At 38.8% G+C, this 14,427-nt stretch overlaps 1 protein-coding gene across 2 annotated transcripts in view; it reads left to right on the forward strand.

Moving 5' to 3' along the window:
- LOC145992548 (cyclin-dependent kinase 2-like) overlaps positions 1 to 14,427 on the forward strand; it is a 50,825-nt gene that overhangs the window by 30,682 nt on the left and 5,716 nt on the right. For both annotated transcript variants that reach the window (XM_083128904.1, XM_083128912.1), the window contains 2 exons: positions 10,020 to 10,215; positions 12,925 to 13,197. In XM_083128904.1, the coding sequence (XP_082985030.1) occupies positions 10,020 to 10,215; positions 12,925 to 13,197 (469 nt within the window). The remainder of the gene's footprint in view (positions 1 to 10,019; positions 10,216 to 12,924; positions 13,198 to 14,427) is intronic.

Below are 14,427 nucleotides of genomic sequence, written 5' to 3' on the forward strand. Positions count from 1 at the left end.
TCCTGAAATGTCACAACGAAAAACTGTTTTCTTGTGTTTGTAATAACCGTAAACTACAGGAAAATAATACACCACATGTTGCCAAATGTACTGTATTGTGAGAAAGGGATTTTTCGACAACAATATGGTCAGTCAGCACCAGAAATGAACAGGGGTACACAACATGCAAACATAGTACACACTACATAGACTCAAACATAAAACAACTGTCAAAAACAGGAGTACTTGTGACAACGTTACTTCAGAAAAACGATGTTACCCCTACACGTTTTACTTCGCACCTGAGGTTGTGGACATCCATCGGACCATGCCCCCGAAGAGGATTGGTGGATAGAAATAGCCATGAAGGTCAGCTACCAGCTGGAAATTCAACCAGTATAATTCCAAATCTCATAGAGGGTTTCATATAAGTTTTGAGATCTTTTAACAGGTCTAAACTTTTGTACATGTTACTTGTATGTAGGGGAGATTTCTTTATGCTTGAATGTGAATATAAAAAAAATCACCCACGTCGAAAAATTTTTGCCAGAACATTTGTCATTATAGTCTAATTTTACAATGTAGTCTCGTGTACTGTGGATAAATGTCCATTTTTAATTCCTATTTCATTAGGTTGAAAACTCAACTTTGGATTTTAGTACAGTATTATATTCATTTGCATGACGACTTGGTACCCAGCTTCTTTTAACCCTGCCGTACAAGTCTGTTTTCAAATCTCAATTTGCAAACAGCTGTTGACCATTCCAAAGACTGAATCAACTCTCTTACACACTATAATGCTCATTCTAATAACATAATCCTGCTTTTTATTTAACTGAATTGCTTAATTAGATCCAGGAAGGAACCTTTTTTAATTGCATGGCTGTAGGAGGAAAAACTTTTGATCCGCTGCATGACATTTGCTTCGTCTTGGGTCTGCTACTCACTACCTGAGCTTCAGTCCAAGTTGCATCTTGTGGTGTTTACGTGATATGAGGGCGTAGCACCACATGATTCAGCTTAGTCTGCAGCTGTCTAATCTGCACAAGGAACTGCTGCCTCACTTATTTACTACAGTTTGTTGTCTGCATTGCGAGGACAAATGCTCAATTAGTTTTTGATATGTGAGAATTTTATCCTTTGTATGTTTGTGTGAGTGAGTGCAACTGCCAGTAGAGGTTTGCTTGTGCCTGTATTAATTCGGTATTGTATTACTTGGGTTTAATATATTGTGGTTCTCCTTTTTACTAATGAATGGCTAACTGTTACTAATTGATACAGCATAATTCTAAATCTGTATTATATGTCTAGCAAAAATTCATGTATGTAAAGTTTCCAGGTCATTACCACTTCACATGTTCTTGTAGACATATATTGCCTTTCCTGAAAGTGGTCTCTGTAAGTAATGTGCTCCAGAACGTAAAAAGTTATAGCAGTCTTAAAATTAACCACATCTGAAATAGAAGCATCGAGGAAGAAGTACCCTTTGCTAACAATGAAACACATAATGTAACTTACTTGATTTGTAAACTTTATGATGTAAAGTAGAAGCTGTTGATGAGTGGTTAGTCTTACGGATTGACGTTCACTGTGTGTTAGGGCCTCCCCCAAGAAAGTTGCTTTCATTTTCACTTGCCAATGCAATGTACAAAGTTGCACGTTTGAATCTGCACTGGGATGAATATTTTTTTAAAAAAATTTACGTAATTATAAATATCCTCAAATGTCAAATACACAAATTTTAAAAATATATCTTCAATTTCTTACCATAAGAGAACCACTACTTATTAGAACGTCATTGTATGTATATCTACTGAGTGGAAACCAACCCCTCTTAGATTTCTTTCAAGTTCATTCACATAATAATGTAACATTTGATTCTCTGTTTTCTGTCGGTGGTTTTTACATTGACATGTATCATGTAAATTTAACTATTGTGTTTTCTTGTAATGGCAGATTGCCGTAAGGTGATGATTAGTTCTACCATTATCATATGCATCTGTGTATGGATTTAGAGGCAAGATTTTGTAATATATTTACATCAGTAAACTGATAATACACAAAGCAAACAGTATTGTGACATCAATTCTAGCTTTGACATTTATATTTGTCTAATTTCATGGCCTTACAATGTTATTAAATTAAAGTAGTTTGCTATTGAGTAGCTTAAAAGCGATTGCCATTTTATTGGAACATATTTGTCCTTGAATATGTAATAATATTTCAGTTACATTAGTTAGGCATGCTACCATTGAAAGAAAAAAGCTTGTGCAAGCCCAAATAATACCACACAGATACAAGTTGTGGAAACTGAGAAGGCTGGACCCATGATTTGCATGCAACTCTTCAGTAAGTTATATTATTCAAATTACTTGAAGTAAATCTTCCATTACTTTGTAATTTCTTATACGTTGGTAAAAGACTGCTTGGTATATTTAAGGCATCTAAGTGAAAAAGGGGGATGCGTCTTTTACCTATACACACTGGATACTGTACTGTAAGATATTTATATTACCTGGTTCCAAGTGTATTGATGAACTGAGTTCCATACGGTTTCATGCTCAGAATACGGAACTTAGTTCTTGGCTTTACTTCAGACAGCAGATCTCCATCCCAATAGTATTTAGTGTTTATCAAAGAATTTTAAAACAAGATATGATGTGAATTAGGGCTGAGCCGATACCAGTGCTGTGGGCTGATACTTTTCCATCATTTTGGTGTTTCACGAGCTCCACAAAAATGCAATGCAACACTTCGGCAGAGTCTAATTTTCATGGAAATTATGCAAAATTCAAAGTTCCTTTTTATTCTACGCCAGTTTTGTGTGAAAAACTTAATTTTGTGATAACATGTACTTTGATAGTCTGTAATTCTTGAATATTTTAAAGCAAGAACATTGGTAAATTGATGTGCGTAATTGGAGTGGAATAGTTGCAAACCAGTATTAATCAAAATTTTGAAAAACTTTAAAATTTTCAAGTATGAGTATCAGCATCGGTTCAAAGTAGTATTGGCTCAACACTAATGTAAGTGTTTTGTCTGAAAATGAATACCTGATTATTTGGTCATTATTCTTGATTCGATACTTGTGGTTTGTGTAACCTTATAACTTATACAGGCTTCAAGACAGGTGGTGATAATTTGGTACAGAGGAAAGTTGTGTGTGTAATGTTGACGAAACATTGTAAACTGGAAACATTTATGTAAGAATTGCAAATAAACTGTTATATATTTAAAGTAATTGTTTTTTAATTGCACTTGAGTTATATATCTGTGGCCGCGGTGGCTCAGTCGGTAACGCGTCTGACTACCATGCTAAAGGTCCCGGGTTCGATCCCCGGCCGGTTCAAATCCGGGAACTTTTCTAACGATGGAAGCGGCCCCGGCGCCCACCCAGCGTCGAATAACATGGGTACCTGGGGGAAACCCTGGGGGGTAAAGGCGGTCAGGGGCGTGATGCTGATCACATCACCCCCACTCACGACCGGATCAAGAAAGTGTGGGGCGTTACCCCCACACCCCCTATACGCCTTCATGGCGTGGTGCTATGCACAGGGGAGCACTTTACCTTTTTTTTTTTTTTACTTGAGTTATATCTGAAATGGTCAAGTGTTCTTGTGCTTTTTCAACTAATTTCCAAGTTCCCTCCGTAAGAGTAAGTAAATATTATACGGGTGTTCGTGAACTCCAGCAAAGTCAGCCGAAGCCGGCTACATCTGTTCTAGAACTCAATCCAAGTATGGCTAGAATAATAGTTATGAAAGACCTGTGTAATGGAAAGTGTAAACTGATGGCACTATCAAATTCTATAAGATATTAGTATTGATCGACAGTATTGTTCAGATTGCTGTAGTAAAATTTTAGATTGTTTGATATTGCAACCAACATGGTAGGCATCTCATTAGATATGTACGAGGGATGATCAGAAAAAGAGAATGAAATGCCTGTTAATTCCAGTAGGTATTTATTAGACGAATACAAACGGACTCACGTGAAAGGATACTTCATACGAGGGTCACTATTTTTATTTTGAGCCTAACAATGAAAAAACAGGAATTTGGCATTGAAAACTGCTTTATTGTTTTTCGAAGTATTCTCCTTTATGGTCAATACACTTTTGCATTCGTTCGAACCATTTGTCAAAGCAGTTTTTCCAATCTTCTTGAGACACCTCCATAATATGGTTTTTGAACGCATCAACGGCATCTTCCGCCGACAAAAATCGTTGTCCACGCAATTTATTCTTGACATTCGGGAACAAGAAGAAGTCATTGGGTGCTAAATCAGGACTGTATGGCGGATGACCCATCAATTCGATTTTTTGACTGTTCATAAAGTCGGTTGTTAGACGAGATGTGTGACAGCTGGCATTGTCTTGATGAAGAATGATCCGACGGCGTTTGTTTGTTTTCCGTATTTGACCGAAGACCTCTGGCAAACAAATTGTTGTGTACCATTCAGAGTTGACCGTTCTACGTTCCTCTAAAGGCACAGTTGCCACATGACCAGTTTTCCCGAAAAAACAGGCGACCATTTGTTTCGATGTGCTTCGAGCGCGAACAACTTTTGTTGGATTGGGTTCATCTTGAAACACCCATACAGTCGACTGCTGTTTATGTTCCGGCTCATATGCATATATCCATGATTCGTCACCTGTTACAATCTTATATACATCTTTTGAAGCACCACGATTGTATTTATTGAGCATTTGTTTGCACCAATTGACGCGAGCGTCTTTTTGAGTTTTTGTCAAATTGTGTGGGATCCAACGAGAACATACCTTTCTCACAGCTAAATGATCATGTAATATTTTATATATGCTGGTGGAACTAATGCCTATGGTTGCCTCAATCTCACAGTATGTCACATGACGATCTTGCAGTATTAGGTTTTGCACAGCATCAATGTTTTCTTGAACAACAACTGATTTTGGACGACCTTCGCAAATCTCGTCAGTGAGCGAATGGCGGCCACGATTAAATTCGTTATACCAGCGTTTCACAGTGGCAAAGGATGGGGCTTCATCGCCAAATGTGGAAGTAAGTTGATCGATGCACTCTTGTCTTGATAATCCACGTCGAAAATCGTAAAAAATCATTGCACGAAAATGTTCACAAGTTAATTCCATTTTATTGTTGTCGCGCAATCTCCAAGGCAACATAAACAACACAAATGAAGCTATTGACAAAACATTGCCAGACGATTCCGTGCAAACGTCAAATCGCGCCTAACTTCAATCAGTGTTGCGAAGGCTCAAAATATAAATAGTGACCCTCGTACACTACTTCTCAACGTAGTCTCCTTCCCGGTTTAAGGCATTTATCCCAGAGGTTCATGATGCCTGTCTCATAGAACTCTTGAGTTCTGTTGTCAGATTTCAACTCTTGCTTTGTGCTTGACATCATCATCCAAGCGAGACTGGCATCCTTTGAAATGCTTCTTCAAAGGAGGAGAGAGGTGTTGGTAGGTGCAGCAATGACGCCGATTTCACTCTGATGATGTACAGCGTGAAGTAAGTGTTGGGCTCCGACAACAGGACACAGAGTTCTATGAGTCAGGCAGGCATCGTAAACCTCATGAAGTGTTGGGATAAATGCCTCAGTCGGGGAAGATACTATGTTGAGTAGTAGTGTATGAAGTATCCTTTGATGTGTCAGTTTGTATTCATCTAATAAACACCTACTGGAATTTACAGGCTTTGTATTTCTTTTTTTCCGATCATCCCTCGTACACAAACTGCCTTCATTTGATAATTGAGCCTTTTGAACATGACTTGTTTACAGGCTGGTAGTAAGGTCCATCGAATAGTAATCTTCCCTCTTTGGTAACGAGGGTGGGGGGAATTTCTTCATGGATCTTGGGTTGGTAGCATAGTACTTGCTAGCAAAATTGTATGTGTGTGTATATATATATACATATATATATATATACATACATACAGGGGATGGACAAAAATATGGAAACACCATGACATTGGAACGGGTGATATTGACGCAATTTTTCCACTTGAAATCGGACTAGGTGCAACATTCTTTTGTTTTGTGCCATGAGATAGGACCCTGTCGGACTGGTAGAGTTGACAGTTGTGCTGTAGATAGCGTGCAGTGCAGTTGATACTGAATCATGTCCGAGCTGACAGTGTTTCAAAGAGGGCAAATTGTTTGTGCCCGCCTTGCAAGTGTCTCTGTTACCAAAGTAGTCATGTTATTTGGCATATTGAGAGGGACTCTATCCAAGATCATGATGACATAATAATGTGTCCGGAAAGACATCATCAGATAAACACCTGCGTGGATGAAAAGATGCACTGAGTGATTCACTTTTTCGTGAAGTCTGGTCAAAACCTCAATGTAGTAGTGCTGATTGATTGTACGCCCAGTAGGAACCCACTCAAACATAACAATTCCAAGAATGTCAAAGAACACAAGCAACATTGCCTTAAATTTTGAGCATGACATGCGTCTTTGCATGGATTTCCACTTAGTCTCTGGGTCATAGGTAAAAATCCATGTTTTGTCAACAGTGATCACAGATTCCAACAAGTGTGGTTCATTTTTGATTCCTTGTAACATGTCTGTATGCAATGCTTGACGACACTCTTTTTGTTCCTGCGACAGCCATTTTCCACCACAGCACGGTTATACGTGTTCACAGCATGATGCCTCACTCAGAACTGCTAACGTTGGAGGAGTCCATACTTCATGCAGACGGAGGGGAGGTATGGTGCTTCAACACAACACTAACCAATTTACTGCAACTGTTTTCATTTATGAAATATAAATTCAGTATGGTTTTATTTGTGTCAAACCTGGTATTTAATTGAAAAATATAAGGTTCAAAAGCAAAAATCATGATGATAAACATGTCTGGAAAAATTTCATTTTTGGACTGGAAATGTCAGGGAATTCATAATCAAAAAATTGTAGCAACCCTGTCCCTGAAGAGAGATTCTCACAACACCTCAGCTTGGAAAGCTACCAAATGCACTATGCACATCTGACTTTGCCTCCAAGTGGTATGCTTCCAGCTGCTTAACCAACACACTCACACTGTGTGTGTATTATGTACGTAAAATGTAAAGTTCCCCATGCCATTAAGGCACATTTGGAGAATATGGAGCTTGGGCTCCACACATTCTCGATCTGCCATTTTGGAGATGATGTGATCAGCAGCATGCTCCGGCCACCTGGCACGAATGGGAAGAGTTTACAGGATTTTTCTTGGAAAACCTGATGGTAAGAGACCTGTAAGAAGGCAAAGACTAAGAAATGACGTTGAGATGGACGTAAAGGCAATCCTGATGTTGAGATGGACATAAAGGCAATCGGTAAGGATGGGAAAGATTGGATTGATCTTGCAGATCGGGGCAGATGGAAGGCTTGTGTTGCTGTGTCCATAGAACCTTCAGGTTTAAAAAGGCTAGAGAGTTAGTAATCTTTTGAAGTAATTCCATAGTTTTAGATACATAAAAAGTTGCTTCCACTTGCTCTACAGACATGAAATCTTGTTAAACATGAAAAAATTCTCTCAAATTTACAAGGTTCTGAGACATACTTCAATTTAAACAATAGTCCGGGCATTCCAGGATTATGTATGTCATGTTTTTCACATAAAATGTAAAGTTCTCGACGTGAGATTGGATTAAAATATTCCTAAGGAACTGATTTCATAGAATTATGAAGTACTTGGTGGTGTCTGCTAACAAATGAAAAATAGAAAAAAACTAGTATGATGACAACCAGAATGCATTAAAAGCATTGACAAAAATGTGTTCCGTGTGTGATGCTTTAAAAATGTGGCAATGTTTGACTTCATTTTTCTGTGAAGCGCACGGGTTAGTCATTCCATGTCAAATCAAGAAGGTTCTCAACCTTACATTTTTTGGTTCATTTGAAATTTGCCATGCTGGAAGTGCCACCTGATGTAAGAACATAATGCCAAGTTGGAGATCCATATCTGTATTTCCGAAATTACAGGGGTGCAAAATGTCGGATACAACCTTTTTTTTCTACATCTTGTTAACTGTAAATTGTAATATTTAGGCAATAAGGGCACCTATAGAAGTGATTCAAGCACGTTGGAAAGGTCTTGAAGGGCTCTTTCTCATGAGATCGCATGCCTATGTCTGGGTAAAAAAAAATTGAAGGTGGTGTAAAGAAAATTTTGATAGCAGTTTTCTCAAAAAACTGGTCTTTCACACACTAGTACTCAATAACTACAAAATTTTAAAATGCCAGGGAGAGAGAACATCCCATGGGATCCGGAGTTATCTCAGATTTAGGTTAGGTAATGCATGGTAATATATTTTGATAGACAAATTCCTATAATTCAAAAAGCAACAGAAATGAAGTAAAATATTATTTGAATTAGTGTACATGAATCTAATTTTTCATTTCTAGTTATTAGGAATACTAGCGAATCAAAAGTCTGGTCCCAAAGGCAACTCCGTTATTATTGCACATAGCGAAAAATGGAAGGAGGGGATAATTGTTGGGAAATAGATAAGTTTCAATCTATAGTGCTTAAATTTTCAACGTAGCATGCACCGTTCAGGCTGCACACTGGTACGAGCCTCATTGGTAACCGAAAATGTCACATGCTTGTCCCAGAATGCTGTATGCCATTACATTACCACACTGTACTGGGGAAATTAAGAATTGATGGCTATAATTACGGTCAAAGTAAACAAGGAAAAAATGTGAACATGTGAGGTGCATACTAGAAAAGTTTGAGGCGCAAATGATAATCAGGTTACAATACGTACTTCACACTGGGCCACTGCAAGTGTCGCACATTCATGCTTTTTACTTTTATTGTGCCTGTATTTATAAAAGAAAAATTGTCAGCCTCACTGTCATATTCAGTTTATCTTCTACATTGGCATATTCATCTTCATTAGATTCTCCCTGCACACTTCCCTATGTTGCTTATTCACCTTTACTAACCTCATATTGATTATCAACACCACTGATATAATCAATGTCTGTTAGGGGATCATCCGAGGTTGCAAGGATGCCTTCTTCGTTCACACTCACTACTCAACCTAACCTGGTCGTTGTAACACATGCGTTAAGACAAAAATTAATGCTAATGGCACTCCTGGCTTCTGGGGACCCACTTCTAGCTGCTTCTGGCATAGTAAGACCTTTCGACCTTAACCACTCTACTGGCTTGACGAGAATAAAAGGCCAGGAGACTACTGTGTCAGTTATGTCATTGGGGCGGGGAACCTTTATGCTGCCAATCCATGCTGCGTCTTTTGGTCTCTGGGGTTGAATTGTGCAACCATGTTTCATCACACGTGATGATGGATTGCAACAATTCATCACCTTCTGCTCGAAACCGATTCAGAAGCTGTTCACAGACCGTCCTGCGTTTCCACTTCTGATCGAATGTCAGCTGGCGGAGAACCCACCTTGCACAGATTTTGTGGAAGCGTAAGTGGTCGTGAATGATTGTCTCAACACTACCGACACTGATATTCACCTCGGCAGCAATATCCCGCACTGTTACTCGCCGGTTCTCAAGAATCATTTGCTCAACACGTGTGATATTCACTGGTGTGACTGCAGTCGGGCGAATGTGTCCATGCGCTTCATTTGTCACCAGCTCCCGTCCTTTGCGAAACTGCTCACACCATTCGTACACTCTTGTCCGCGACATCGTTTGTTCACCATATTGCTTGCAATCGTCTGAAAATCTCAGCTGGTTTCACTTTCTGCTTCACGAGAAATTTGATTACACACCGCTGCTCCACAGCAACAGACACACTGCTTGCCGCCATGTTCGCTGCAACTGCTGCGCATGCGCGAAATACGTCATGCCGGGCACTAGTTACTCGCGAAGGAATACATTACGTCACCCGCACGTTTCATCATGATCCGGCTATTCATCGATTTTTTACGTACGAAAATCCCGGTCAACCTTGAACGACCATTGTACTTATGATTCTCCATGAAAAAAAGCTTCCATAATCACTTATTATGTATTGTGGCAGATATATGGATTACTTTCTTTAACAAACTGTTTCCATCTTCCAGGGAAGCTGAGGGTGTCCCAAGCACAACAATTCGTGAGATATCACTATTGAAGGAACTTCAACATGAGAATGTTGTTCAGCTGTTAGATGTTGTGCATTCCGACCAGAAGCTGTACCTGGTGTTTGAATATCTTCATGAAGATCTTAAAAAGTTTCTGGATCGCACAAAAGTCCCATTGCCAGAATCTCTGGTCAAGGTATGTGTTTCTTCCTCTCTCTCTCTCTCAATATATACAGCATGTAACAAAAGTCCGGGAACACTTTAAAAAATTTATTGTAGCCAAACGAGTAGCATTACAAAGTAACAAGGTACATCATCAAAGAGTAAAGTTGTAAGTTTTTTCTTATTGCAGGTGTTACGTGTAGTTCCATATATCGTCGCTAGGTAGTGTCATAATCAAGATGGTGCTTTCTGGAGCTGGTCTTTGTCTTTAGGATATAACTTTTCCACTAACTGTAGTCTGTACAGTTTCATGTTTAATTTTTTACGCAAAACACGCCACACAGTCATTGTTGACATTTTCCAACTCACGTGAAGCGCTGCGTATAGATTTTCTCGGACTCTTGTGAAAGCTTCTCTCACTCACTCAATGTCATTTTCACTCACACCTGGCCGACCACTTCTCTTCTTGACCCACAAACACCCAGTTTCAACAAACTTTACATGCCAATTGTAGGTTGCCTTCCTGGTTGGTGCTGCTTTCCCGTACTTCATCCTAAATTTTCGTTGGACATCCGTTGCACTCTTTGTTTTGTCAAATTCTAGCATGCAGAAAGCTTTCTCAGCTCCAGAAAGTGCCATCTTGATTATGACACCACCTAGCGACGATATATGGAACTACAGATAACACCTGCAATGAGAAAAACTTACAACTTTACTCTTTGAAATGATGTAGTTTGTCACTTTGTAATGCTACTCGTTTGGCTACAATAATTTTTTTAAAGTGTTCCCGGACTTTTGTTACACGCTGTATATAATTGTGTGTGTGTGTGTGTATGTACACTGTGGCAGCGATTGGGTTCATGTACACAGTGGCGGCGATTGGGTGGCAAAGACAGTATATTTCCCTTTGCAGATGAGGTTTAGCATAGTGTGGTGGGAAAAGTGGAGAGCACTGCTGCACTGCTCACCCTAATCACCGCCATTGTATGTACATATAATTATTTGGGATGTTCATTTTTTACAATGGGGGCCTCCTAAAAATGGCACAGTGATAATATTACCTTGTAATCAAGTAGTCCCAGGTTCGATGCCTGGTGGAGGCACGTAATGGTTCAGATCCCATTTTCAACAGAAGTCCAGTCCCAATTAGCCCATCTGTGGACATAAAACAAAAATTCATAATTTCTGACTATACCTTTATAAGTAGTATTATTTTGTTTTATAATAAGCAATTGTAATTTTTCTGTTCCTTCATCCACATTATACCAAGTGCCTTCTGAACTGCTTTCTGGAAATTAACAAATCAGTGGCATTTGGCTGCCATTGTTTACTTTTGTGCCCCAGTGTGCTGAAGGTCGCTCCTTGTACGAAGCAAATTGAAAACTGAGAAACGGCATTTTGCCTAACCTATTGTAAGCACAGGGGAAAATACCAGTCAGAAGACTGCTGTGCAGCCAATGTTGTTCCTAGAATGTTTGCATCACAGCTAATATTGTTTTCCGCACCAGCGCACATCTCAAAAAAACAATTGGCAGACAGATACAGCACCTGAAGTCAGATGCCAGTAGATTTGGCATAAGTGTAACACTTAGTTTATTGAGACTTTTATGCTTGCCTCTGTGAGATATTGGTTGTAGTGGAGCCACAAGAAAAAAATACTGTTAAGCCTTCCATGTTAATAAAACATTAAAATACTGACCAAGGCAGAATTTATTGTATAAAAAAATATACACTAAATAGGTAATGTTTCCACAGTCTAACAGGATCCTGTTAGAGGGTGAAAATGTTACTTTTTTAGTGTATATATTTTTATACAATAAATTCTGCCTTGGTCAGTATTTTAATGTTTTTAAAAAAAAAAACGTGCAGACCCGTGACTCCTGTGCACCGTACTCCCACGTGGAGGGGAGGGACAGAGTGGAGCATGCTTCCTTATGGCCCGAGCTGAACGGAAGAAGGGAAAGATGCACGGAGACTTTTTGTCGAAGGTTCTTTTCCTTGTGGTCACTCTTTAGTGTAGCATATTGTCATTTTGCAGGTAAATAGAAAAGCACTTTAAAATAACTCGGTAGTAAGTCTAGAGCCAGCCAAAATTACTCGAATTGGACAGCAGACGTATTTTTTTCTTTGTTTCACATGTGAAGAAAATAGGTGCAGTGTACAGATGCATACTGTGACTAGCGCAACACAAGCTGGCTCCAAAGTTCTTAATTGTGAGGACTGGTGCAAGCAAGAAACTGAAAAAAGACGTGACTTCAAACTTTGACAGAACTTTTCATATTGATCTGGGACAGAGTCACTCATAAAGAAAACTATCTCTGTGATCTCTTTTGCAAGCTCTAGAGCATCACAACTGTGCATAAAGCTCTGTCCTTGTACATTTGTTAAAATGTAAAGTTTGCTATGTTCATTGAACTGTGTCATGGGAGGGTAGGGTCTTATAAATTTTTTGATGTTGGTCCTTTTATGGGTGTGATGTGGTCAGCAGCATGCACCAGTCATATTTACTGCCAGGTAAGGAGACTACCTCCTACATTCCAAATGCAAAACTACAGGACACTGTATATTATGAAAACTTTGAGTGTGTCTCCATCAATTGGTGAGGTTGTAAATGCCAAATGTTTCATGACCTGCCCAGAAAAAAAAATATATTGAAACCCCAACAGTGATTTTGAATGGCCCTGTATTTTACAAGTTCGTTGTGTATCCATTTTATAAAATTATTCCGTGATTTCATTTCCAGAGCTACCTGTTACAGCTCCTTCATGGGGTCTCGTACTGCCACTCTCATCGGGTACTTCACCGGGACCTGAAGCCCCAGAACCTACTGATCGATGAAAAGGGAAACATCAAGCTGGCCGATTTCGGATTGGCCAGGGCCTTTGGCGTTCCTGTGCGAACTTACACCCATGAGGTTGTGACACTGTGGTATCGTGCCCCGGAGATCTTGCTAGGCAGCAAGTTCTACTCCACACCTGTAGATGTGTGGAGTCTGGGTTGCATCTTTGCAGAAATGGTAAGCATTCAAATTCATAATACTATGTTTTTTTTTATTCATCAGGAAGTTTTTTTCCTTTACTCCTCCCTACTTCGGCTTCTTTTTTCTTGTGTTAGGAAATTTCATAAATTAATCTCAACTCAATTATGCAAGTTTATTTTCAGTAAATAAGGTAAAAAGACCTGGAGTTTGACTATTTTTTCGTGGGTGGTTGTGTGTCCTAATTTTATGGATTCTTCTAGGAGGGATTTGGATGAAAATCTCATTTTTCCCATTTTTAGGATTTTTTTTGTAAATCACTTGTTTATAAAGCACAGTATTTCCAAATGCTTGTAGTTTGTTCCAAGCTAGGAACAAGAAACCATTTATTTTTTGAAGATAACTGTTTGTCAAAAGAGCATTTCAAAACCTTTTTGACCAGCGTGTAAAATGTTTAAATTTGTATATCAATGAAATCAAATTTATGTTGCTCATTTCTGAATATTTTGAGTTTCCATGTGTCTTCTACATCATATAAAAAAATTTCTGTGTATGGGAGAAAATGCATTTTGAAATTCGCATGTAGGGTCTCCAACAGTTTGCATTTATGAGCAATTCATTCTGAAATGCAGTTTTTGTAAGTTTACAGATAATTTGAGTGAATGCGACACCACTTCACATTCAACTCCTTATTCTCGGACTTCCTTTCACTACTTTCATGTATATTTAGTTTGTAAGTCGCACAAGCACTAAATATTAACATTTAGTTTGTGTAAATGTAAAAGTGATTTATCCGCACACACCATAATCACCCCTCAAATTTGTCACTACACCCCCTAAATGGATCTACAATAGCGTTATTTATGACAATTTTGACTGTTTACCTTTCCAACCATTTAGACACATTATCATACTCCCTAGAATGGAAATTCTGAATAAATCCTAGGATCTTAACTTGAAAATTCATGCAGAACTTGAGTAGGTTGGGGGTGTGGGGAAACAACCCAATGACAACTACTGTATTTCACCGCATAATGGTTGCACCCTGTTTTCTTGTCCAGAATTTGTTTTATAACCTTTCACCCCTTAATCGCCAAATCAGCGCATCAATAACGAAACAATTGATAGTGGCGCAGAATCTTCGGACACAGAAGACTAAATTTTGTAGGTCCGCACTTTGCAACATTGTAGTAAATTTTCTAAAGTGTAATATTTCGACTGACTATTTAACCAGAAAAATGTTCAGTAAACTGTCACGAAGAGATGATT

Source organism: Lepisma saccharinum, chromosome 1 (assembly GCF_977018435.1).
Source record: "Lepisma saccharinum chromosome 1, izLepSacc3.1, whole genome shotgun sequence".
NCBI lineage: Eukaryota > Metazoa > Arthropoda > Insecta > Zygentoma > Lepismatidae > Lepisma > Lepisma saccharinum.